The sequence below is a fragment of the Cavia porcellus genome, unplaced genomic scaffold (genome assembly GCF_034190915.1).
Source record: "Cavia porcellus strain 051 isolate PalLab524CR breed Dunkin Hartley unplaced genomic scaffold, mCavPor4.1 scaffold_17, whole genome shotgun sequence".
Lineage (NCBI taxonomy): Eukaryota > Metazoa > Chordata > Mammalia > Rodentia > Caviidae > Cavia > Cavia porcellus.
Window position 1 is genome coordinate 26,210,126 of NW_026947500.1, and position 25,887 is coordinate 26,236,012.

Here is a 25,887-nt window from a genome sequence, read left to right on the forward strand (position 1 = left end):
TTGAATCTGACCCATCTTTTATTGAGCTCTACTAATCACAGCGAGACAAAGGACCGCTACCTGTGTCTCCCCCTACCTTCCAGCCAGTATTCTGCTGTGCCCATCCTGACTCAACCTTGAGTTACTGGAAAGATGATCTACTGTTCCGAGCATCCCTTTTGTTTTTGTTTTTATCTTGTTTTATTTTTCCCCCCTTTTAGTTAATGTATTTAGACAGCCTATATGATTTTGGGGTCAATGAAATCACCAAGGTAACCTCAATGGAAAGGGCTGCTATTCTCCCCAGATCCTATCAAAGCGAACCTACTCACCTTTCTTCCACAGACACCCATCTGTGGCCCAATATTCATTCACATGTTGCCTAAGTTCTGAATGCCCCTCTGTATAAAGAGGACTTAAGACAGGGCCAGAGTCAAGATTTAGGCACATTACAAGACTCCCTTTGCAAACAAATCCTAAAGGTAAAGCCTTCACTGGACCATGCCAGTGTCCAGGCAAACCAAGCTTTGTTTTTTAAAAACCTAGTGTGGTTCGAGACATGGTGGTGCACTCCTGTAATCCCAGCCCTCGGGAGGCTGAAGCAGGAGGATTGTTGCAAGTTTGAGACCAGCCTGGCCTACAAAATGAGCCCAAGGCCAGCCTGAACTGCATAGCGAGACTCTGTCTCAAAAAGACAAAACAAAACCTAATGTGATTCTCATAAAAGCCATCTCCAGACACACAAGAGTTGGAAAGCAGCTTGTCAGAACATTGCCAAGGAAGATCTATATTCTCATGGAAAGACTGCTCTCAGCCTATGGTGAGCAATTGTTTGCTGCAGTGTAGTTAGAAAAACTCAACAAGTATTAGTGGATGCCAGTGCTTCTTATGGGCCCTTTCGGCAGATATGCCTGGCAGGTATACGGTCTCATAAGGCAGGGACTTATCTGTATCAGAAAGGAACAACAACCCACTCACCCGTAAGTTTATTATTAAAAATAATTTCTGTCCTAAGACCCAGGAACTTCGCTTCCTCTGTGGTAGCACTTACTTGAATCTTCCAGCCAACTGGCCTGGAACATGTACCCCATTTCTCTGGCCCCAGAGACTGATGTAGCCCCTAATAACCAATGCTTTTTGGTTCCTTAGTTACCAAGACAAAAACCAAGTGAGCCATGAACGTGTTTCTCTCCTAGTAGGTCTGGGCATAGCACCTGGGGTGGGCACTGGAGCGGGACTAATCACATCCCTCTGTGTGATGAAAAGTCTACAAATTCAACTAAATTGTCTCAGTAATTCTACACCCCAGAAGACACCCTGGAGGGTAAAAGACCCACCCTAGGGAGACTCATATAAAGCAGAAATGAGGCTCGACATTCCCACTTCTGTTCGTTGGAAGAGCGTCAGTGTTCGCCTTCAGCATGGACATCATTTCCAGGTTCCCGGCGCAGGCTCTTTGCTGTGCACTGTGGACTCTTTAGCCTTCCATCGCAGACCCATCGGCCTCCTGAAACGGACTTGCACGGGACACAGCAGTAGCTCCAGACTTTGGGCTCAAACCTTTGGTGTCCAGTGTGCAGACAAATCCTCTGCACACTTCCTTATCCAACTCTGTCGGTGACCATCATAAGCTGATCTTGTAGTTTCTTATACATTTGTATAAGATGTTTCCCTGTAAAACATTGTGTTAATTTCCTCATAGCCTAACCATGCAGTATGTCCTCCAAGCAGAGAACGCAGAACAAGCCAGTATGAAAGCTGCCAGACCCCAACAAAACACTCAGAGACTATCAAGCGGTGGCTCTCGCACACATTGTGACAAAACCAAGTATGTCACAGCCTTACACAGAGGGGACCTCTTTGAGAAATTCTCTGAGAATGCAGCTCAGCAAACCTGGCTAACTCTGGGTAGATGCCCCCTTGCCATGGGTCCTTGTAGCCAAGGACTATTATTATAAATCAATTTGTGCAGCCTTCCTCAGTTTACCTTTAAAAAACCCTCACCTTCAGGCTGGCCATGTAGCTCAGCACGAAGATCCCGGGTTCCATCCTCAGTGCCACAAAACAAAACAGGACGAAGCAAAACCTCCCTTCGGAACACAGTGGTGAGATTTCTGCTATTTAGATTGACACCAGGAAAGAAAAGATCAGGGCAGCAGCAGTGCCGCCACCCCACTGTTAACGCCCACACAATGGCACCCCGGGCCAAATGCTTCTCTCACAGGCTATCGAGTCCCTGCATCCACACCACTGAGTGTTGATCTCAGATCTGGCGCATGGGCTGCTGGGAGATTCCCATGCCCACGTGAGCCAAGGACCTTGCCCAGCTCTTGGCAGAGCAAATGTCCAGAAAATGGTGGCTGCTGCTTTCAGCTGAGGCATGAGGCACCAGAATGAGGGGTGCACCCTTTAAGGCCAAGGCCCCAGCTTGATTCCCAGGCACACCTGGAAACTGCAGGTGAGCAGTCAGGCCTGGTCAGGTGGGAGTCTCCGTGTGTCCTCCCTGTGTGGCCGCTCTGAGCAGGCGAAGCATGGTAACATCTGAGAGCTGTATGAGACTGTCTTGTGCCAGCACACAGCAGGTGTCCAGTAGGACAGGGGTCAGGGTGCCAGCAATTACTGTTGCCCATGGAGGGCCTGCTATGTCCTGGGCACTGTGCTTTTCACCCTAGGAAGGTCAGAGGAGAACACTTGGTATAACCAGGGAGGTTCTGACCTTCAAGGCTAGAAGGGTTGGGACCTCAAGAATGAAGCCTGGGACATCCACTTCCTCAGGAAGGCTTCTACAAATTTGAGTGCCTGCTGAGTACCCAGTGTCCTCTCAGGTGTTTTTCAGGTGTGCTTCTGTTCTGCCCTCATGGCAGGCAGCCTGTGAGGTAGGTAAAATCAACCCATTTTACAGAGGAGAACACTGAAGCCAGGGAGGTGGCAGGACTTGCTTAGGTCACTTAGCCGGTGGGCTGAGGAGCCTGTCTGCAGGTGTGTCTGTAAGACGCTGGGTCCTCAGTAGTTCTGAATGAGTGAGTAAATGAATCCACCAAGTTAATTCTAAAAGCACCCCCTAGAGGTCCTATCCAGGAGTCCCCAGTTATCCTGCACTCTCCTTTGCAAAGTCATAGCTATCCAGCTCCCTGGAGTCTCTAGGAGCAAGGAGAGAGGGGAGAGCCAGCCCCTGATGACCCAAGGTATGGAGGCACCCCACCCTGGAGAAATGTCATGCCCAGGGCTTAGAGGCCTCCTCTCAGGCTGCTCCTGAATTCAGGACAAATCTAGCCCCTGCAAAGGGATCTTCCAACAGCCCTCTGGCCAAAGAGAGAGCCCTCAGGATTCTATAGTACCCCCTTTACCCTCCAGGGCTTCCCAAGATAGGCCCCTGATTGGCTGTGTGGCCTTACACCAGTGGCTGTCCCTCTCTGAGCCTTGTTCCTAGCTGGGAGCTGCAGCCTCAGCCTCAGCCCAGCCCCGCCTGGCACCCGCTCTGCCTTGGCTTCTGCCTGGCTCAGCTCCAGAGAGCAGCAGAGCAAGCTGTCACATGCTGAGCCACGTGACAGGTGGCGGCTGGGGGCTCCATCCCATGCAGAGAACAGGGGCTGCTGCATCCCCTTACCCCTGGCCCTACCCCAGCTAGCTGAAGCCTCCGGGGGTACCAGAGTGGGTGCAGGCCGAAGACCTCTCCTGCCCTCCCAGGTAGGCTGTGAGCGCGGGGTGGGGCGATTATGATGAGCATCCCCAGGTGCAAGGTCGGCCCAGAGGCCCCAGGCCAGGAGCCTCCAGGCAGACCCAGGGCACAGCGGGGCGGGAGACTGTGGAGGTGGAGTGGCACAAAGGATGTTCCTCCTGACACCTGTAACCCAATCACCTGCCTGTCTGTCGCCAGCAGCTGCTCAGAGTCACCCCTTTTGTGCTGGCTCCAACAGGTGTGCCCAGGGCAGGGCGGGGGCAAAGCAGGGGACAGGCCGCAGGCACAGCCCTGCACCCAAGAAGAGACAGGACTATAGGAGCCATCACAGTAACACACATGGCGCCATGACTGCTGTCTGAGAGGGTGGAGGGTGGCACTTATCCCCAGAAGATGAGGGACAGCTGTGAGGACAGATCCTGATCTGGAGAAAGAAGCCCTGTCATACCCCATGTGGGCAAGTCTTGGCCCTCCCTCGCCCCTTTCTGCATTTATAATGTGGGCTTTGGGGGTGCTCTGGGAATGGGCTGTTCTGTGGGGTGGTCTTCAAGGGCCTGGAGTACAGCAGGCAGCGGGTGTGGTCCTGGCTCTGATCTCTTCGTACTGCAGAGAGGAACTAAGCCTCAGAATTGGCAATGCCTCAGAGAAAACCCAGGCTTTTTTTGGTATTCTGCCCCTGCCCTGGGCTCAGAGTTCAGGCCTACTGTGTGGCCTGGCTGGCGCCAGACCTCTCTGGGCCCTGGTTCCTTCTCTGTGGGCCTGGCCCCCACGGGAGGTGGTGGTGATAGCTCAGCCTGCAGCCTCCAGCTGGCCCTGAGCCGAGGTCAGGCACCAGGCCAGGGCTGCCCCGCCCATGGGCCGGCTGGTTGGACATTTCGTAACCTCAGGACCCAGGCAGAGGCAGGGACGGCAGGAAGGACAGCAGTTTGGCGGGGCTCAGGTACTGTATGCTGGGGAGGGAGGGGCTGCCTCCATCAGTAGAGGCCAGGACCCAGCTCCGCTGCTCCGGGTGGCTGCTCTGGGTAGCTGGAGTCTGAGCAAACTTAGCTACACAGCTGCAGTCACAGCCCTGCTCTGAGTGCTCGCACACAGGCTGCACTGTCCTGCTGAGTTCACCGCCTGCTCTGGGGAGAAAAGGGAAGAAAGAACCGGAGGTGGAGGGCAAGGAGAGGGAGGGCGGAGGAGGGCACTGGCTGCCAGCAGGGAGGCACAGAGAGGCGCAAATAACCTCAAGAAAGACTTCTTGGCAGTGAACGAACTTTGCCAGAGCCCGGAGAGGGAGGGACTAGGGAACCACCCTGTCCTGCCGCGCAGGGTGCAGAGGCACTCCGGGATCCAGGAGGTGTGTAGGGCAGGGTTGGCTCAGTCTGTAGGCTATGGGGTGCCTGGGTCCAGCTCCCCAGGAACCCCCTGAGGGACAAGCTGCTGGCCAGAGCCTGGGAGACCCTGTGAATTCCAGGTTCCGGCAAAAAGGTCAGAGGTTAGAATCAGAGACCCTGGGAGTGGGGCTTTCAGGCTGATCCAGTCTGTGCCCTTTGACCTCCTTGATGGGGTTCCCTAGGTCCTCCAACAATGTGTTCACCTACCTCTGCTACCACATCCCTGCCCCCCACCTGGGTTTCAAGTTGATGCCCACTTCCGGGCATCAAGGTCCCTTTGGGCCCCAACTCTTCTCCCAGATTCCCTCTGGGACATCTGTCCTTCACCATCTGTCTGAGTCTCAACCACTTAGAGCCAGCGTAACTAAGCTCTACCCCAAGCTAAATACTCTGACGCTTGACTCACACTCTTCTAGCAATGCAGTGGGTGGTGACAGGCACTGTCCCCATTCACAGATAGGAACCCTGAGCCATGGAGAGGCCATAAGACCTGCCCAAGACGCTGCAGCTAGTAAGTGTAGCTGCTGGATTTGAAGCCAGATCATTGTGTTTGTGGACCTCACCGCGCTGACTGGGGCACTCTTAGAAGGCAACAGTTAGACAAGGACTTGGGGTGAGAAAGAACAAGCAGATGGGCTGCCTGTTCCCTTTCCTCCCAATGGCTGGGCAGGCGCATTGGCTGGAGCCTGGTGGAGCACAGGGCAGGCAGGGCCTTGGCAGCAGTCACCGCCATGAGTCATCAGGGCCAGCAGACCTGGCGCCCACCTCATCCCTCTCCCACCTCTAGTCTGCATCCCAGGGCCAGTACCCACGCTGACCCCGGGCCTGGCAGACTCAAGGCCTGGTTATTATAATGAAGGCGAGGGTACAACTGAGCTACATTCCCAGCCATTTTTATTTTTGAGACAGTCTCACTAACTTGCCCAGCCTGATCTTTTGATCCTCCTGCTTCAGCACCCCAGGTTGCTGGGATCACAGGCTTGCACCACCCCACCCAACTTGCCTGATTATTATTTTCAGAGGACTCCCCAAGCCCACAGTCCTGCTCTGGCCCTCAGGGGAAACAAGACCATCTTCTCACCATCAAAGGATGTGGCAATGCCCGCCCCACCCTCATGGAGACCCCTGGGCCTCACAGCCCCTGGACCTCAGGGGTTGCAGAAGACCCTGTATGGTGGGGATTGCAGGAACAAGGCTGAGCCTTGGCTAGGGGATGGCAGTGCACCGTCTGCCTCCTGCTGGCTACCTCTCTGCCCTCAGATGACAGGCCCGGGGGCCCAGCCCACAAGTGTCCCTTTCCCAGGGGGACTGGGAGACAGACTGCAGAGACTCTGCTCCTCTGGATCCATATTATCTACTTTGAAGGAGCTGGGCAGCCTCAGGCAAGCTCCTTGCCTTCTTGTCTTGGTCTCTGTCTCTTTCAGTTGGGTGAATAGTTGTAGTGTTTAAGTGCAAGACACGCCAATAGAGCAGGGCCAATGCCCAGTCGTGCGCAGGCATCAGGATCCCTGATTCTTTGCACCTGTGATAGCTGCTTAGCTCCTCTGCATGATCAGAGCCCAGGGTCCCCTTATCCAGCCTTGGCTCCTCCACTTGCCGGGGTCCTGCCCGTCCCTACGGCCCAACAGGCACTCCTTGGGGCCCCAGGTGGGTCAGGTCTGTGGCCTCTGCTGCTGAGAGTGTTGTCCTCACTGTTGCTAGGAGCAGGTATTGGAACCTTTTGCCCCTAAGAGCTCCCCTGTCCCCCAGGCGTTGGTCCAGCCTCGAGTTTTACATTTTTGTGGGCTCTGCTGAGCCCCTGATGAAAGGTGGGAGGGGCAAGCTGGGTCTACCTTGGCCCCATCAGTGGCAGTGAGAGTTGAGAACCAGAGAGCAGGTGCGGGAGCAAATATTTGTGGACTTCTTAGCAAAATAATTGTTGCTGACCTTTCCTGTGCTTTCTGTGAGCACAGGGCCAAGTGCTTTGTGTAGCCTTTCTGCCATGGGATCCCCAGCAGAGCCAGGAACCAGGAAACGGAGGCAGGGAGAAAAAGGGCTTTATCAGGATCCCAAGGCCCGTAAGAGGCAGAGCCGGCATCCCAGCCTGGTGGTGCCCTGAGGCTGGCAGGGCTGTGCCCAATTCTGCTCCCACCCACTTCTTGGGGCCAGGGCCTGTGCTGTGCTGAGCCAACTGCCCAGCCCCTCCAGGCCAGAACAAGAGGTGTGTGGAGTCAGCCTGGCCCTCAGACTTGGAGCTGGAGCAGCTGAGGGCTCCAAACCTGCTCTTGGACGCTTCAGGACAGACATCTTGAGGGTAAGGGCAGGTTCGCCACTCAGGTGTCACTGGTAAAATTGAATTAACAGTAGCCGGGAGCTCAGAAGAAGAAAGAAATGTTTTTTTTTTTGTTTGTTTGTTTTGGTACTGGGAATTGAACTCACAACCTTGTACTTACCAGGCAGGTGCTTATGCTGCTGAGCTAAATCCCCAGCCCCTAAGAAAGGAAATTTTATCGATGCTAGCCAGACCCAAGAGGTGTAATCTATAAAATCTGAGGTCCTGATTACAGAGAGCTTGTCTTTTTTTTTTATATAGGTGGCAAACAGAATTCACAAGATAAACTTTAGCTGAAGGCTGTGTACATTGGGTATCTTTTGGCAAGCAGAGTTGTATGTAGCGAAGTTGTTCTTAGCAGATTCGCAGAGGTTTCAATTTGAGGACAAATCATAAGATTTAGCTGAGTTCAGTGGCAGAGAATAGAATGCCTGCAGCTTTATTTATCAAAATGGCCATGGTTAGGTCAGGATTTCTGCTTTAAGGACATGATGCCAGCTTGTAGCCTGGAATGGAGTGGAAGTAGATGAAGAGTAACTGGACATTTTTAAACAACATGGCTAGGACAGTGGGAGCACAAACAAAAGGCTACTGTGAGGGCGAATGACAGTGCAATCAGGGAGCGCTGCCTGGGGGAGGCAACAGCCAAACTCAGACCTGAAGAGAAGAGAGGCAGAGAGGGATTGAGAACAGGGTTCTCACAGGTCTTTGGCACCAGGCTGAGCACAGATTGTGTCACAGTGCTCCTCTGATGACCCTCAAGTAAAAAGGTGGGGCCCAGGAGGACGCCATGTCCCTATCCTGCCTGTCCAGCCCTGGGGGCCAGGAGTGGCTGTGCCAAGCCACAAACTGTCCTGCAGCCTGGAGCTCCCTTGGCAGAGGGAGCCGTCTGAGGGCTGTTGTGTGTCCCGTGGGTCAGAGCTTGAGGGCTGTGCGTGGTCTATGGACTTTCTGGGGGCCCCTGTGTGGGGGAGGCACTGTGAGCCACGTGAAGTTGGCAGGAGCAGGGCCGCTGCCGGGTGTCCCCAAAGACGGGGGCAGCTTCACAACTCCCCTACCTGTCTGCAGGATGGACCCCTTCCAGGACGCGGTGCGGCGGCTGCGGGAAGCCTTCAGCTCGGGGCGGACACGGCCAGCCGCATTCCGGGCAGCGCAGCTAGAAGGCCTGAGCCGCTTCCTGCGGGAAAACAAGCAGCAGCTGCTGGACGCGCTGGCCCAGGACCTGCGGAAGGTGGTGGGGGCTGGGGCTGGGGCTGGAGGGAGGGCACACCGCTTAGGGGTAGAGGCAGCTGGGACCAAGGAGACAGGGAGTGGCCTGTCCTCCAGGAAGGGGAGCTAGCAGCTTGGCAGATCCCAGCTCCTTCCCCGGCTAGAGCCCTCATCTGCTTCCTCTGGTCAGGAGCGTGGAGCACCCACTCTGCACCAGGCTCTGGCCTGGGCTTAGGGCCACACAGAGAAGTAACCAAAGTCCCCATCTAAGGAGGACACCGCAGCAGCTAACAGTCACAAGGTGTTGGAGAGGTGGCAGTGCCACAGAGGTGCTCCCAGGGTGTGTGTGCGTGCTGGCTATATGTGGGGGAGGAAAAGTTCCTGCGAAGGAAGGGGACATTAGAGCAGAGGTGGAGCATGGGGGGACTCATAGCAGCCGTGCAAGAGCTCTGAGGCCGGAGCACTTATGGATACGTAGCAGGGATGGAAGTGAGAGATGAGGCTTGGGGGCTCAGCCCCTCCAGGCCAGCGCAGCCAGCCCCCTAGCAAGGCCACTGCTTGACTCCTGCAGCCCAGGACAGGCCCTTGGGCCTTTTCTTCTCAACAAAGGGTCCCCTGCCATTGCCTCAAAGGCCTCAGCGTGTGGAGCCCGTCCCCACCCAGTGGACCCCCTGGGGACGGACTGCCTCACTACCACAGAGCCTCTGCCTGCTTCTCAGGGGGCAGCCCAGCTGCCTCCCGCCCTGACTGGGCTATCTGGTTCTTGCAGCTCAGATTTGGCTTCTGCTTTCTTATTCCATATCCAGCAGGGGGAGGAACACAAGGAAGGAGCAGCCCAGAAAATTCCATCAGTCCCTCCCTGCAGTCAGCCAGCCCTCAGTCCCCACCCCCAGTGGGCAGCCTCTGCCGCTGTATTCTTGGTTAAGCCACGCCAGCCCTTCCTGGGGTGTTGGGGAGGCTCAGAGAGGGCACGTTCTTCACAAAGACGCACAGTCACGAGGGGCAGAGTCAGGCTCTGAATTTGGCTCAAAGTAGCCTATTCTCCCAGAGTTGACGTTCAGCTGGCACCACACTGTCCTGGAAACCAGCTCACATCCCATCCAGGCCCCGGCAATGTATCGGGCACGAGGGGCAGGCTGCCAGGCTAGTGGGGAAGGCGCCGCTGTGGACACAGATGTGGGCGAAGGCACGCTTGAGCCAGGCCCAGCCACCAGGAAGTGCAAGTGGATGTGGCATCGTCCTCTGGCCTTGGTCTTGCCACCAGTTTGCTGCAGTACCCTGCACAGGGCACCCTCGTCCCTGGCCTTCATCGGCCCGCTGGAACTTCCCAGCAGCCCTCGGCCCATCCCACTCTACTCTAAGAGAGAACAGCTGCACCATAATGGCTGCAACCCAGGCAGGGACAGCGCCCTAAGGATAGCTGTCTCCTTGGTTGGCAACAGGGCACACCAGCTGGTGGAGAGCAAGACAGCACCCCTATAGATTCTGTCTCCCCGCTCCTGCACTGGAAATCTGACAGCTGCACCCAGCCCCTGGGCTGTGGGAACTGACAACATTTGCCCCAGGATGGTCATGTGCCATGTCCCTGCAGACAGGTCAGCACACAGCAGGCCTCAACAGCCACACGTCAGTCCTGTGGAAGCCAAGTCAGATCTGCCCCTGCTCTGGGAGGCAGGATCAGCCCATCACCTTACCCACCTCGCTCCGTGCTGAGCCGAAACAGCCGGCCCTCCGGCGTCGGGGCCTTTGGACCTGCTGGGATCTCTGGGCAGCAATCTCTGTCTCCACTGCCCAAGGCTCCTTCCCTGCCTTTCTCCAAGGCCTGACTACCTTGTGTGAAATGGAGCAGATGCACACGTACATGTGCACTGTGCACACCCACACCCCCTGTACATGCTCAGGCCCTGCTCTTTCCCATAGCTCTTGTCATGACAACGCAGCTATCACTGTTCCCATACATGGTGACTTCCCATACATGGTGACTGTCCCCTGTGCCAGTCCCACAGGGAAAGTTCCTCTGTCAGTTTGGGTCACTAGTACATTCCTGGTAGAGACAGCATCTGTACTGCAACCCTTACTGAGCATTTGTGATGGACCCTGCTGGGGAAGGCTATGCCCCTTGGTGCTCCAGCCACTTGCTGACCTGGTCCTCTCCCCACAGTCAGCTTTTGAGTCTGAGATATCTGAGATCGCCATTAGCCAAAGCGAGGTAGACTTGGCCCTCAGGAACCTTAAGGCCTGGATGAAGGATCAGAAGGTGCCCAAGAACCTGGTGAGTGGCTCATGGGACAGGGCTGGCAGGTGGCTTTGGGGAGTGGATGCCTCTCACTGTTTGCATGGCTCCTGGCCCAGGCCACACAGCTAGACTCAGCCTTCATCCGGAAGGAGCCCTTCGGCCTGGTGCTCATTGTCACCCCCTGGAACTACCCACTGAACCTGACCCTGGTGCCCCTGGTGGGGGCCATCGCTGCAGGTGAGAGGGGATCCTCCACTTTCCCTGTCCCTGACCTGAGCCACACAGAGCCAGGGAGGAAGCTGGCTCCAGGTGTTCTGGTGGCTCACGGCCCCCATTTGGGGCTGTGTAGCTTCTGGTCCCGCCTCACCTCCAGGATGAATTCCTTGTCTGAAAGCCGGTGAGGTTGCAGCCCGCCCTCAGGTATGGAGATGGGGCTGGCCACTCTGCCCAGGATCTCATTGTGCTGCCCGCAGGGAACTGTGTGGTGCTGAAGCCGTCAGAGATCAGCAAGAGTGTGGAGAAGATCCTAGCTGAGGTGCTGCCCCGCTACCTGGACCAGGTGAGCAGGGCTGTGGGCCCAAGGAGCAGGCCCAGGCCAGGTCTAGAGGCTGGGCAGCCTCCGGGTGGTGTGGGAGGGCCCAGGGCTGCCTTTTCTGAGGTGCGTGGGGGTGGCCAAATCACTGTCCCTCAACCTCAGCTCTTCTCTGAGGGGGAGCCAGGACAGCCTGTCCCTGAGGGGGGTTCCATGACTGACTGGGGATGGCCCTGTTCTCCAGACCCCACCCCCACCTCACCCCACCCAGCCCCCTAGAACCTGGGCAACCCTGGTCACGCTATCCAGGAGAGCAGCAGAGGCTAGGCAGGTTAGGCTGCCCTCCAGGCTCTAAAGCAGGCGTCCCTGAGGGAGGCCTGGACTGCCTGCCTTACAGAGCTGCTTTGTCGTGGCCCTGGGTGGACCCGAGGAGACCAAGAAGCTGCTGGAACACAGGTTCGACTACATCTTCTTCACAGGTGAGGCCACTGGGGATCAGTCGTCCCTGCTATTGCCGGACAGCTAGGTAGTGGGAGCCCTGGTTGGAAGCAGACCTGGACCCTCAGGAAGGGTGTTGGGGCCACAGCCCACCTCCGCCAATCACAGTCTCAGGAATCAAGCACCTGCCCTTTTGAGCTCCTGCTAACTCACTGCCGCCAGGACTGTATTGGCGACCTTGATTGTCCCCATGGTCCCCTGTTGGCTGAGGAACTGGGCCAGAGTGAGGAAAGGCCAAAGCACCCTGCTCAGGGGCACCTTGCTGGGCACATCACCACTGTACTCAGCCAGTAGTCACCTGCCATGGCCCTAGCATGTGCGCACTCAGCCCAGGCACGCCTGGCTTCAGAACCAGAGTGCAGCTTCTGGAGATGAGAAGGCAGGAGGTGGTGCCCATTGCTCGCCTCCAGATCTGTGCACTTTGGCAGAGGGAGGAGGATGTAGCCTTGTCCTGCTCTCTAGGGCCTGCACCTGGCACAGGAAAAGCCCCATTTGACTGGGAAGCCACTGTGGAGCAGAGGGGCTGGCCCTCACTGGGGAAGCCACAGCTCCTGCAGTCCCTACAGATGAGGGGTGGATAAGCAGCGGGGAGGGCCCCAGTCTACCCCCAACCATGACACCTCACCGGGCTGATGGGTGCTGGGCCAGGCCCCCAGCACCAGGATGCACAGGCCAGGTGACTACTGCAAGCTGACTTCCAGGCCAGACCCATGAATCCACCCCTCGATTTCCCCAGGCCTCAAGTGTCCTATCTGTAAAACCAGGGCAATCCCAAAGTCACAGGTCTGCCCAAGGATGGATGAATCAAAGGATGCAAAGGCCTGGGGAGCTCACTAATGGGCGCCCAGAGCAAAGCCTGTGTTGCTGAAGTCCCTGTGTTCTGGATTCTGTGGGGAGTAAGATGAGCAGATTCCCTTCCTGCAAAGGGGCAGGATGGCAAGGACAGCCAGGTGAAGGCTGGTCACTGCTGGGTCTCCAGGGCAAGGCCATCCACGTGCTCAGGATTCTTTCCATGTCCCCAGGGAGCCCCCATGTAGGCAAGATTGTCATGACTGCTGCTGCCAAGCACCTGACGCCTGTCACCCTGGAACTGGGGGGCAAGAACCCCTGCTATGTGGATGACAACTGTGACCCCCAGACCGTGGCCAACCGTCTGGCTTGGTTCCGCTACTTCAACACCGGCCAGACCTGTGTGGCCCCTGATTATGTCCTGTGCAGCCCAGAGACGAGGGAGCGGCTGGTGCCTGCCTTGCAGAATGCCATCACTCGTTTCTATGGTGACGACCCCCAGAATTCCCCCAACCTGGGCCGCATCATCAGTGAGAAACACTTCAAGCGGCTTAAGGGACTGCTGAGCTGTGGCCGCGTGGCCATCGGTGGTCAGAGTGACGAGAACAATCTCTACATCGGTGAGTCCCCCTCTCTACCATCACAGCCCACCTGGCTCAGGCCTGTCCGTGCTGCTAGAGCCTGGCCCAGTCCCATGACCCAGAGCACGAATGCTCCAGATCACTGTGGTTCTGTGCCTGTGACTCCCCAATTCTGAGATTCTGAATTCTGGTCCCAAAACTCTGGATATGCTGAGCTTGGACTCCAGCTCTGGGGGCCCAGAGTGTGATTTAAAGGGCCTTCACCCCAGATCCTTGAGGGCAGAACTAGGGCCCTAGATCCTCAGATTCTTTGAGCATGGTGTCCTGGGAGGTCAGGCCCTGGGACTCTCAGGCCTGCAGCGGGTGTCCGAGCTCCCACACAAGGCTGAGCCACCTCTGTGCCCGCAGCACCCACAGTGCTGGTGGATGTGCAGGAGACAGAGCCAGTGATGCAAGAGGAGATCTTTGGGCCCATCCTGCCCCTGATGACTGTGAGGAGCCTGGACGAGGCCATCGACTTCATCAACCGTCGGGAAAAGCCACTGGCCCTCTATGCCTTCTCTAACAACAGCCAGGTGGGGCCCAGTGGGCCATGGGAGTGGTGGCAGCAGAGGGGATGTGGCCCCTCTGAAACAGTCGTAGGACTTCAGGGATGAAGGCCTCGGGCCCTCTGCTCCCTCCCAGGAGCAGCCTGTCTGCACCACACTCTGCTGAGCCTTCAGCTCCCCAAGGTCTCCGGGCCCAGTACCCCTCACCTGTGTACTCTCCCATACAGCTCAGCCTGGTGGCCAGTGTTGCCCTCAGTGCCTGGTTCTGGAGGCACAAAATGTGCTGGGGTGTGGAGTAAAGGGTGAGGCCCCAGAATGAGCCTTGGTTCCCCATCCTGAGGAGCCCCAGTGGCACTGGGTGGAGGGGTCCCCAGCCTATGACACTCCAAGAAGCACATTCCCCAGCCCCCTCACCCATCCCTCATGAGATTCTTTCCCTGTCCAAACAATGGTGTATATTGTTCTAAAATTTTTATTAGTATGTTTGTAGTAATGATTGCATTTGTCACAGGGAGTTGGTACATGAGATACACACTTTAGTTTTTTTTTAATCAAACAGTGCTTTGTTTTTTTGTACCTGGAATCAAACCTTAAACTTGCTAGGCAGGTGCTGTGTCACTGAGCTGTATCCCAGGACCTAGACAGTGGTTGTTAAATATACTTTTCAAGAAAAAAAAGAGATAATATATAAAATCTAAATGACATGCTCTGGGAACATTTTTGTTTTGTTTGGAAACATTTTTTTCTGATGCATTTGACTTTTTGTACCTGAAATTGAACTCAGGACCTTGGACTTACTAGGCAGGGGCTGTGCGGCTGAGCTGTATCCCCAGACTTGCATTTGGTATAAAAGGATAGATGTATGACATTTTCAGAATCCAATGGCCAAAGGTTACTGAATATCCATTTGTTTTCCCTTTTTGTGTGGGTAGTAACTTCAAATGTGCTGTGCACCCAGGTTATTTTAGACAAACTTGATTAGCTTTTAATATAAACTATTATAATGCACACTGATTTTAGAGAAGGTATATAAAAACCTTATATATGATGGGTTAAATTTAAGAAAAGGGGAAAAAATACTTTTCACTAGGGACTAACTTGAGATACACAGACTGTACAGTCCCCATGTGTCCCACACCCCCTTCCCCGCAGAAGGTGCTGACTTGGGGACATCACTAGTGACTACTAGTGACTGTCTTGGGATCCTGCCAGCTTCTCTGTTAATGTCTTCTCTGCTGTGGGGTTTAACATTGCACTAAGCTCAGCCTGGAAAGCTGGCTGGGCCTCTGAGACCTCCCTAACCTCAGGCTGTCTGGTTTTTATCACGACTGAATAACGGGAATGGGTTTAGTTAGGAATGCCTCGAGAGCTAGAGCTGACTACAGGGCACCTGGGCCAGGGCTGGCAAGTGTAACCATCACTCGTTTGGCAAGGCTGGGGCATCCACCATGAGATACCATGGGAACCCACCCGCCCCTTTAACTTGGGTTTAAACCTAAGGGCTTCACACAGGGCTACAACCCCAGGCCTTTTCATTTCAGACAGGGTCTCATTAACTTATCCAGACTGGGCTCAAATTTGCCATTCTGTTGCCTCAGTCTCCCAGAGTGCTGGGATGACAGGTGCATGCCACCATACCCAGCTCCACTGCACCCTTTCTTGTCTTTGGGACAAGTCTCCCAGTCTAGCCCACCCTCTCCAGAGGTGGCCTGGTTAGGCACTATCTGTGAGGGGAAAATACCTGCTACATTACATCATCTACATATATTATCCAGAACCTCAAAGAGAGATTTGTGTCTTGAGTCACTTACATTGAATTCATAATGGACTCATGCATATATGCAATTCAGGGGATGCTGCTTTGTCCCAGGCCTGGGCAGAGGGAGAACCTGTGTCCCTGTGGCATGTGTAGCCTCTGGTCTGTGACTACTTCAAGAAGCCCCAGGCCCATCCTATTCATTCCCTGCGCCAACTTTAGACCCAGTCATTCTACCAGGGAGCCCTGTCTACCAGGATCCTGTGTCCTTTAAGGAACCCCACACAGGGTTTTCCACAGTGGGGTCACCTGGTCCTCAAATTGTCTTAGCTGCCCAGTACTGGTTCCCGGACACAGAAGCTCCCTACCCTCACCGTCCTCTGGCCTTGCATGAATGCTGGCCTCAAGGTGCAAGATCTCTGAGCCCACACATGAAGAGGTCACCCTATTACCCATCAGACAAGCTGTGACTCAGATGTCATCTGAGGGTCACACCTACAGGAACTAAACAGAATGAAGCTGCCATGCAGTGTGACTATTGTCCATCAACCTAATTTTTCTATTCATTCTTCAAACAAACCCACAGACTGAAGAGGAACATCCTTTATTAAGTCAAGCAGGGACCAAGTTCAAGTTTCTAAGTAGGAATCTAATCACATCGTTGTCTCAGTGTCCTCAAGCTCGCCCCGCACAGCCCCTCTGCCTGCGCAGACTGCCCTCCTCCCAGGCCCCCAGGCACATCAGGTCCCTCCCCTGAGACCCCTGCCTCCCTGACCGGGGTGCCTCCCGCTGTCACTGCATTCTTCAGGTCCCCAGGCAAGGCTGGGTCTCTTGCCTCCTCTAGGGCCACACACCCAGGACACATGCTCCAGGTTAGGGGCTCCATAAGGGGCTGCTCCTTATCTGCCTCAAGCTGATGCAGTGGCTCCAGACCCATGCTGAAACGAGATGGTGGAGGTGACACTCCCTGCTCTCTTCTAGGTGGTCAAACAGGTGCTGGCCCGGACCAGCAGCGGCGGATTCTGTGGGAATGACGGCTTCATGCACATGACCCTGCCCAGCCTGCCCTTTGGAGGAGTAGGTAGGTCCTGTTCCCTGTGCTCTTCCATGATGGCACCAAGTGCTCCCTGACTACATTCCTGCTGTGAAACAGAGGGACCAGCAAAGAGGCCCCTCTCCAACAACCGTGTCCCATCCCGGACCCCCACTGTCCCACTTGATTCCTTCTCAGTGCAGATAGACCAAAATTCCATTATTTTTCTTAAAAACACCACTGTGGCTACCCTGTCCACTCTGTCACTGCTCACTTTTCTCCAAACAGCATACCTCAGTGTCTGTCCATCTGTCCACACACACAGCTACTGAGTGCTTTTCACTCTATGTTGTTCCCTCACCCACCAAGTACCTGCCATCTAACCCAGGGCACAGGGGCCTGGAGCATGGAGATGGCCCCCATGACACACTGCACAGCTGCTGATACCTCTGAGTCAGAAACCCCACCGCTGGTCCCAGAAAGCCCGTGACAGGCTGTGACCTGGGACAGCCACTTCCTTCCCTAAGGCCACTTCCTCAATGAAAGGGCAGAACTGGAAGGGGTGACTCCAGGTCTCCCTCTCTGTCCATGCCTGACCAGCTGCACTTGGTAGCAGCTGGACTCTCCTGGCCAGGGCACATGCTGCATCCGTGGCTCTGGACCTCCCTCCTGCTCCGTGAGCCTCTCCCCAGAGTCCCTCCTAGACCCTGCCCACCTGCCCCTCTCCAGTCCTAGCCCCTCAATCTGCCTCCTCTGCCCTGGGGAGGAGTGGGGATCTGCAGGCAAATCTGGAAGCCCTCCTTGACTGCCCAACTCCGCCCAGGCTGTGTCCCCTGAATGATCCTGGCTGGGTCCTTGTCTACTTCCTTTTAACCCTGAGAATTCACAATTGCACAGTGCTTACTGTGTCCATGGTCACAACCTTAGGAAGTGGGTGCCACGGTTACACAAGAGGAGACTGAGGCAGCTGCTATTCAGAGCAGAGCCAACCCAACCCTGGCCAGTGTGGCTCTGGAAGACACATCACTGACACCATCTAGTATCCCCAGAGCTTTCTGAGCTGGTGCTAAAGCCTGCCTTGGGGCTTGGCATTTACACACAATGCTCCATAATTAGCTTACTGTACAGATGGGCAAGTTGAGGCTTGCAGGGCTGAAGCTTACTGAAGTGATGCAATCCAGCGGTTCTATCAGAGCCCAAGTCTGCCTGACACCCCCCTGGCCAGCCGAGGGCCTGACCACATGTGTTCTCTGCTACTGCACAGGTGCCAGTGGGATGGGTAGTTACCATGGCAAGTTCTCCTTCGATACCTTCTCCCACCACCGTGCTTGCCTGCTGCGCAGCCCTGGGATGGAGAAGATCAACGACTTCCGCTACCCACCCTACACCCCGAGAAACCTGAGGGTGCTGCTGATGGCTATGGAGGAACGCAGCTGCAGCTGTACGCTGCTTTAAGCCTGTGGGCACCAGGTGTCCCCCCCCACGGCTGCTGGAGATGTGGCCTCAAGTCTAGCGCACAAGGACACTTGCCAGGTCACAGAGCAGTCTGCTCAACCCAGAGCAATGCCCATCTTCTGCCCTCTTCGGGTTCCCTTTTAAGGTTCTCAACTGCCCTCCAACTAGGCTAAGCTGAGTGGAGACACAGGACAGGTGTGCAGTGACAGTGCCCTGTTCCCTTCCTCCTGCACCAGTCACACATGGCACAGCAGAGGAGCCCTGGCGTCTGCCACACCTTGGAACTTGTATGACTGTACCATTCCTGTTTTCTCTAAGCCTCAGTTTCCCCAGCTGTACATGAGAGGTGATGATCAACTGATACCTCCTGAGACTGCCTGAGGATTAAATGAGGGAGACGCTGTCAATCTCTGCTCCCTGGAGTGTGTGTGCTGGGGGCTGCCTCCCTCTTCTGCCAGGTGGGGCCCTCTGTAGGCTTCTCCAGACCTCCACACACCTTACTCTCTGCAGGTCCCTACACCCCATTCCTGGTATCTCTGGCTCTCATGGTTTCAGCTACTGAAGCCAAGAGCCCAGGCTCCCTGCTTGACACTCAAGTTCCATCCTGGCACAAATTGTGCTGATTCTGTAGCGCCCAGGAATACTTCAACTCATACTCAAATCATGATTATCAAGTCAGGCTTGGTGCAGGCCACCACCTATCCCCTCCCTTCTCCCCGGTGCACAATGAACCATCTCACTCCTTTGCTGAGACCCCTTGGTGACTTCCTGGGGCAGATCCCGCAGCCACAACAGTCCTAGGAGGCTCTAGGGCTACGCTTCAGCCCTGCGCTCACCCTGCTGCTGTCCGGAGGACGCGGCACTTGCCCTTTATCCTTCCTGGCCGGCTCAAGTCCTATTCACCATCACCCAAGATACTGCCTCCTCCGGGGAAGTCTTTCCTGACAGCTACCCCCGACACACGCAGACTGACTCAGGGGAGTCTCAGAGCCCACAGCCCTCGCAGGTTCTTCTATACCACAAACACGAGGAAACAGAAGGATGGAGAGATGAGGATCCCGAGCCTTAGGGATCCAGGCGCAGATCAGAGGGTCGCACCGCGCGACTCGCCGGCTCGACAGCCATTGGGTGGCACCCAAAATGTCCTCTTCCCTGTATGCGGCAGCAGTGTCAGGAGCGCATCCCAGGCTGGAGCTGAGGACTCACAGCCAAACCCAGTCCCCCTCCCCCACCCCCACCTCGGAACCCTGCTAGGACAGTTGCTGGTGTGGCAGTGGCTGGTGGTTTTGGTGGATCTTGCACAAACCTGGAGTCAGGCCGCTGGTCCATGCTTCATGTCATCTGCAAAAGGATAATAATGATTCTCGCACGAGGGAGGATAGCTGATGTCATGTGGGCAGTGTTACAGCGGAGAGCCGCTATTGCTCGGCAGACTTCGCGGTCCTGATACTGACCCCAGAGAGCCCGCCCCACCACCCAACTCTGTTGCATGCCTGAGCCACTTCCTAAACCACGCCCCGGAAGTCCCGTCTCCAGTGGCTCAGAAGTCCTCGCTAATTGCCTCTCTGAACCAATATGGCGGCGCCCTCCATAGCTTCAAGCCCTTGCTTTCTCTCAGCCAATCAACGAAAAGTCTACCTTCTTCAACCAGGACCACCGGCCAATCAGACCACTCTATGAAGGACTGCCAAGGAAAAAGCGAAGCCAGCCCACCCAATAGTGGCGTAACAGAGTTAGGTTCCGCCTCTCGGCCGTCCAGCCCGCTCGGCTAGGGAAGGAGCAAGAGCTCCTCAAGGTGGGTGTTTAAGGTTCAGTTGTGAAGGTCAGGCCTGTGCAGCGCGGCGTCCAGGGCAAGTGTGGTGTGCTTGTTAATCCCGCAAAGTCTGTGCTTAGGCTTACTTGTGGCGGTTTAAGACCCGCGGCCTCTGTGTCCTTCAGCGTGTAGCCGGCTTCTTCGCCGGACGCATGCGCAGCCCAGTCAGACGCCTCTTGGCGTCCATGGGGTCAGAGGTCATGGGGGAGGGCGGGGAAGGTAGTGGGTGCAGGGATTTAATCTGTGGTTGGTCAAGAGTGGGGCCCACCAGAAGTTACAGGAGGGGCCCTTTCGGGCTCTTGTGAAGTGCCAGGTCCTAAACTAGGCTCTTGTCCTTGGGGTGTAAGGAACCCCCCAAGTCTCTTGGCAGACCCCCATCTTGTTAATGAGAACCCTGAGGCTAGGTGAACCCACCTGCCCAAGGTCACTCAGCGGGCTGCAAAGCAGTTCTAGGAGAGCCTTGCTGTAGGGAGAGGAATTTGACTCAAGCATTATTTAAATCTTTTAAGTGTTCTGCAGGGGCAGAACAGGGTTCTAGTTCTGTGCCAGTCCTATTGTGTGACTTTGACCAGTCACTTGACAGGACAAGACGTCAGTGTGTGTGATGCATCTTCACACACTAATTACTTCTCTGTATACACCACTGGTTGTTCATTGTGATTTTTGGCTGAGACTATGATAGATGAGTGGGATAAGGCAGAGATGAGAGGCAGGAGCTCTGGGAAGAAATAAACTTAATAAACTCTTTAGGACGTGAGAGAGAAGGAATTTGAGGTCCAGAGGAGCTCCCAGAATCTTAGGCCAGCTGAGCTGGGAGCCCCAGGAACAGGGTGTGAGTCGCACAGGACATGACACAGAGGGTCCTGGGTGAAGCTCAGAGCTTCCGCAGTGCCGGAGTTACAGGGGTGGGCAATCGTTGACCTCTCGCTTTCCTCCTTATGTCCCCCAGATGCACTGCCTGACCACGCCCATACTGCTGCGGGCCCTGGCCCAGGCTGGGCGCACAGGTAGGACCAAGGGTGTGTGTCCTGGGTTGGGGAGCCCAGTCTTCTGGTGTGAAGGCCTCCCTGCAGAAGCATCACCTTCCCCCTTGCAGGATATGTTAGTGGCCGGAGTCTGCACAGCAGTGCCATGATAGCAACCTACAGTGAGTACCTGGGGTGGCCTCCAGTCCAGGCTTTCCTGAGTGTGGTCTTGCTGGAGGCCAGAGAGGAGACTTGGGTCCCAGTTCTGAATTTTCCAGGGACTGCTTTCTGAGCCTCAGTTTCTACTCTCAAAATGAGGGTGATTTCTGAAGACACAGAGTCATAGGGAAAAAAAAGGGGTGATGGTAGAGACTGAATGTGATTCATGAGGCAGAAGCCTTGAAGGAGGTGAGGAGGTGTGGTCTCTGTGAGCCTCTGAGGGTGATGGGGAGGGAACCTATGTATCTTCACCAGAACCTCTGGCGAAGGTAAGCAACAGGCCCCTACCCCTTTGACTCAACCCTTGTTTGAGGGTCTTTAGATCAGGAAGCCACCTGGGACAGAGAGAAGCAAACAAGGCCTGCGTAGGGCCAGAGGCCACCTCCCAGGGCTCTGGCTGGTGCTGGGGAAATAAACCGAGTGGTTGTACCTAGGTGTAAGGGTCAGGCCTCATCTCCTGAGCTGAATTCCTTAACTTCTTCCCGTGGTCTCCCTGCAGAGTACGTGAATATGCAGGAGCCTCCAATGGATATGAAGTCAGTGACTGACCGGGCAGCTCGGACTCTACTGTGGACTGAACTCATCCGAGGTGGGTCTTGGCGGAGGTGGGCAGGCTTGGAGCAGGACTCATGTACACCTATGCTGGGGAGGAGAGTGGCCCACCCACTACGACTGTGCTCCTCACAGGCCTGGGCATGACCCTGAGCTACCTGTTTCGGGAGCCAGCTACCATCAACTACCCATTCGAAAAAGGCCCGCTGAGCCCACGCTTCCGAGGGGAGCATGCTCTGCGCCGTTACCCATCTGGGGAGGAGCGCTGCATCGCCTGCAAGCTTTGCGAGGCTATCTGCCCTGCCCAGGTGAGCCTGGCCCACCTGGCTACCATACTGCCCCTAGCCCTATGCAGGGGAGCCTGGGAAGCCCTAGGTCACAACTTCACCCCTGTGTTTGAAGCATTTCCCTAGGAAATTCCCTTTCTTGCCTTGAGGCCCCACCTCCTACCCCGTGAATGGAACCAGTGAGGCCTTGTTGTCCAAGTATTGTGAGTCAGCAGGCAGGCCAAGTGGCACATGGGGGGCCTGCCCTGGGGATCAGCCAAGGGTGTGCAGCTTGGGTCTAGGAGCCATTGGGTGGCACCCAAATGTCCTCTTCCCTGTATATGGCAGCAGTGTCAGGAGCGCATCCTAGGCTGGAGCTGAGGACCCACAGCCAAACCCATTCCCCCACCCCCACCCCATCTGCCATGATTGCTCCTCGGAACCCTGCCAGGACAGCTGCTGGTGTGGCAGTGGCTGGTTGTTTTGGTGGATCTTGCACAAACCACCTGGAGTCAGGCCGCTGGTGCAGGAACAGATGCCGTGATGGCCTTGGTCCAGGCCCTGGTGTGCCCAGCAGGAGCTCTGGGAGACACAGTCCTTGCTCATAGTCTGTGCAGCAATCTTGTTCCCCTTTCCACAGCTCAAGGCAGCTCCTGGCCTTGTCCTAGCTCATCCCCTGGACTTCTCCCAGGTCCTCCAGGCCACGGGCTATGGCCTTGACATTTCTACTCCAGCCAGGTTCCAGCCAGTGTCCAGGAGCACGTAGGGGCGCCCCCAGCGGCAGCAATGGAGATAGTCACGGTTGCCAGGTGGTGAGGGCCAGGCCAGGCCCTGCGCCAAGCTTGTTCCTTATCACATTTAATTTTGATAACAGTGCCAGCAGATGGAGATCATATTTCCATTTCTGTTGGCAGAAAAAGGTGAGGCTGCCAGGCAGAGGTCCCACAGTGAATAGTGAGTGTGACACTCCTGAGAGAGGGGGTGAGAGTTAAATGTCCTGGAAGGTCCTCCAAGCTCTGGGAGGTGGCCGGCCAGTGCTTCTTTCCCCCAGTTGTTAGAAGGCTGACCCTGGGAACTGAGAATTGAGGCTATCTTCAGGTCTAGACACTGCGCCTCCCTGGGTGTGTGGCTTCAGGAAGCCCTTTTCTTCTCTGAGCCTCAGTTTTCTCATCCCCAAATGGGTATAACTAGACCTGAGTTAGAGTCTTGCTAGGCTCAGTCAGTCAGTCACTGGTCACTTACTATGGATGAGAAACCCCCTACCCCCAGGACAATGGGAATGCAGTGAACAAAGCAGGTAACAGCTCTCCCCTGTGGGAATGGTATTCTAGAGAAGGAGGTTGGACAGCTGACATGGGAACAAAAAGAGTGTCATCTGGGACAAGTGACAGAGGGTGAGATGGCAGAAGTGAAGGTGGCCCCTAGAGGTTCTGGATGGTGTCTGAAGAGGTGGAGCATCCATTCAGATGCCAGGGGTAGTGATGGACCATGAGGGGTTGATCTGGGACCAGGACGTAGCTGGCAGTGTGGCAGTGTGGCAGTGACTGGTGGCCACTCCCCCGCGCAGGCCATCACCATTGAGGCCGAGCCCAGGGCTGATGGCAGCCGCCGGACCACCCGCTATGACATTGACATGACCAAATGCATCTACTGTGGCTTCTGCCAGGAGGCCTGCCCTGTGGATGCCATCGTGGAGGTGAGTGGGCCGTGGAGGGGGTAGCAGGGTGCAGGGACTACTGGGAGGGACCTGACCACCCTGCTTTGTACCTGTGCCCTGACCTGCAGGGCCCCAACTTTGAGTTCTCCACCGAGACACATGAGGAGCTGCTATACAACAAGGAGAAGCTACTGAACAACGGGGACAAGTGGGAGGCCGAGATCGCCGCCAACATCCAGGCCGACTACCTCTACCGGTGATGCGCCCAGCTCCTGCTCGGTGTCCGCAGCCCCAGCTGCCCAATAAAAGCTCTGAGCCTCACAGTCATGTCCTGTCTTACATGCAGGGGTCTAGGGCAGACCTGCCCAGCCTCCCTAAGGCCTGTGAGTTCTCCCAGCTTGACCAGGGCATGGTCCACCAGGCCTGTTCTCCGAGTGGGTTCCAGCTGTCCAGGGATCCCCTGCTGGTCCAACTCTTCTGTGTGACTCCATGGACCCATCAGGCCCTGTCGGTGGCTGCCCACTTGACACCCATACCACAGCGATGCTGGAGGTCACCTGAGGCCAGCTGCTCCCACAATCTCCAATGTTAAGGGGCGGGGCCCGGACCTGCCTTCTCCTAAGGCCCCAGGACCGAGACCTTTAGGAGGTGGAGCCTGGAGGGCCTCAGGCTGAAGTAGATCAGAGACTCAGAAAGTCCCAGGGGTCCTTGGGCTGAGGAAGAAGGCTCCTTGGGTGACAGTCACGAGGGGATGACACAAAGCCTACTGCCCCTGAGCTGGCCTTGCCTCCAGCCACATCCCCTTCCTCTCAAAATCCCCCTACCAGGCTACAGCTCAGTGTTGGGACTTCCCAGTTTGCAGTCCTGGCACAGTGTTATGGTTCCCTCCAGCTCTGTGCACTGATGTAAGGGCCACTGGCAGCCCTTAGGGCCTGCTGGTTTTCTGTCATTCTCAGCGTGAGAAAACAGGCTGAGAGGCAAAGCGACATCCTCAGGTCACATTGTACATAATGTGTGGTTCAGGTCTGGGATACCTGGAGTCCTCTTCTCATGCTTTCCAAAAAGGAGGTTTATAGAACGTTCTCTTAAGATATGTCTGTGAAAGCAGGGGGAGGGTTCTGTGGCCAGTGGGAGATGTGAGTGGCCTCTCCGCTCAGGCAGGATTACAGCTCATCCCTCCAGGCGTGTGAAGGCCTGCAGCCAAGAGACCTGTCCCTGGGGACCTGGCAGCCTGTGGAGCTGGGTACAGGTGGGATGAAACTGCATCGACAGAAGGAAGAACAGCCCAGAGGTGTCTGTCCTACCCACTGCCAGTCCTGGTGGCTGCTGCAGACAGTAATGCTTTCTAAAGAGGCGGGCTTAAGAAATCCTCAACAGCTCTAATTTACCTTTTCCTAGACAAAACTTAGGTCCTTGGCATGATTCCTTATTGTACCCAGACAATAAACATGGGGCAGACTGTACCCAGCTGGTGGTTTATTTTTATTTTATTTTTCTTGTCTTTCTGAGACAAGGTCTCACTATGCAGTTCAGGCTGGCCTTGAGCTCACTTTGTAGCATAGGCTGGACTCGAATTTGCAACGATCTTCCTGCTTCAGCCGCCTGAGTGCTGGGATTACAGGCGTGCACTGCCACACCTGGCTCCTAACTAGTAATTTTAGACAGGCTCTTGATAATGTAACTCAGGCTGGTGTTGAACTAACTATATATCCCAGACTGGCTGCAAACTTTTGGTGATCCTCCTACCTCAGGCTCAAGAGAGCTGGGATTACAGGCGTCCACCACCACCTATGAATGACCTCCTTTAGTGGCCATGGTTGGGCTCCAGTTTCTCCTGTACTCTGAAAAATTGTTCTGGGGTCCCTCCCACCACTGGTCGGGACAGACCTATGAGCCCCAAACACAAGCCCCTCAGTTTTGTGAGGATGCTGACCTTGCTGTGACTCTGTAGGCTTTACTCTGGGGCTCTATTTATACCCCCCAGATCCTTGCTCCCTACTGAGGAGCACCAGAGCCTCCCTCTGGTCCCTGTGGGTACAGTTCAGCCAGTCCAAAGCACGGGCAAGTGTGCAGTCAGGAAGTCATGACTCTTAGTTTCTAGGTACTGAGACTGGATGAACCTTATGAAGCTGATTAGAATCAGGTCACCAGGACAGGTCCAGCCACCCAGAGCAGGTGGCTGGACAGTTAACCCACTGTGCCCCGGGGAGAATTTCCTAGAGCCTGCTGGGTTCATGGCTTGGCCCTCCGTGCCCTGATGCCGTTAAAGACACAGGGCCCGAGAGAAGCACTCCCTACCTCACCCGACAAGGACAAAACACTGGGCCTGGGACCTAGGGTAGGAAGCTGTGAGCCCAGGGTGAAAGGGGGAGGAGTCCCAGCGGGGAGGTCCGTGCCCCGCGACGTAGAGACGGTCTGGGCCCCAGGGTC

At 55.7% G+C, this 25,887-nt stretch overlaps 2 protein-coding genes and 1 long non-coding RNA gene across 3 annotated transcripts; 2 read left to right on the forward strand and 1 right to left on the reverse strand.

Moving 5' to 3' along the window:
* On the reverse strand, positions 1–8,528 carry LOC106027313 (uncharacterized). The gene is made up of 2 exons (XR_001200913.3): positions 8,407–8,528; positions 1–1,651 (listed from the first exon to the last, which is right to left on the reverse strand). It is a non-coding gene; the product is annotated as an uncharacterized LOC106027313 (long non-coding RNA).
* On the forward strand, positions 8,418–18,392 carry Aldh3b1 (aldehyde dehydrogenase 3 family member B1). Its single transcript, XM_003468310.5, has 9 exons — positions 8,418–8,579; positions 10,719–10,829; positions 10,910–11,030; positions 11,267–11,352; positions 11,723–11,804; positions 12,846–13,232; positions 13,602–13,768; positions 16,479–16,578; positions 17,795–18,392. Exons 1-9 carry the CDS (start codon positions 8,418–8,420, stop codon positions 17,983–17,985), a joined length of 1,407 nt encoding a protein of 468 aa, XP_003468358.2. The 3' UTR covers positions 17,986–18,392.
* Positions 18,393–19,633: 1,241 nt separating this feature from the next.
* On the forward strand, positions 19,634–23,778 carry Ndufs8 (NADH:ubiquinone oxidoreductase core subunit S8). The gene is made up of 7 exons (XM_003468313.5): positions 19,634–19,780; positions 20,748–20,805; positions 20,895–20,945; positions 21,482–21,571; positions 21,670–21,842; positions 23,368–23,496; positions 23,586–23,778. The coding sequence occupies exons 2-7, from the start codon at positions 20,748–20,750 to the stop codon at positions 23,715–23,717; spliced, it is 633 nt and encodes a 210-aa protein (XP_003468361.1). The 5' UTR covers positions 19,634–19,780; the 3' UTR covers positions 23,718–23,778.
* The last annotated feature ends 2,109 nt before the right edge of the window (positions 23,779–25,887 follow it).

Bases quoted from the DNA above. Each gene is read 5' to 3' on its own strand.
- Ndufs8 (XM_003468313.5), top strand. From the start codon at position 20,748: ATGCACTGCCTGACCACGCCCATACTGCTGCGGGCCCTGGCCCAGGCT. The intron at 20,806-20,894 runs GTAGGACCAAGG...TCCCCCTTGCAG, and splicing joins GGCCCAGGCTGGGCGCACAG to GATATGTTAGTGGCCGGAGT. The intron at 21,572-21,669 runs GTGGGTCTTGGC...TGCTCCTCACAG, and splicing joins GTGGACTGAACTCATCCGAG to GCCTGGGCATGACCCTGAGC.
- Aldh3b1 (XM_003468310.5), top strand. From the start codon at position 8,418: ATGGACCCCTTCCAGGACGCGGTGCGGCGGCTGCGGGAAGCCTTCAGC. The intron at 8,580-10,718 runs GTGGTGGGGGCT...CTCTCCCCACAG, and splicing joins TGGCCCAGGACCTGCGGAAG to TCAGCTTTTGAGTCTGAGAT. The intron at 11,353-11,722 runs GTGAGCAGGGCT...CCTGCCTTACAG, and splicing joins TGCCCCGCTACCTGGACCAG to AGCTGCTTTGTCGTGGCCCT.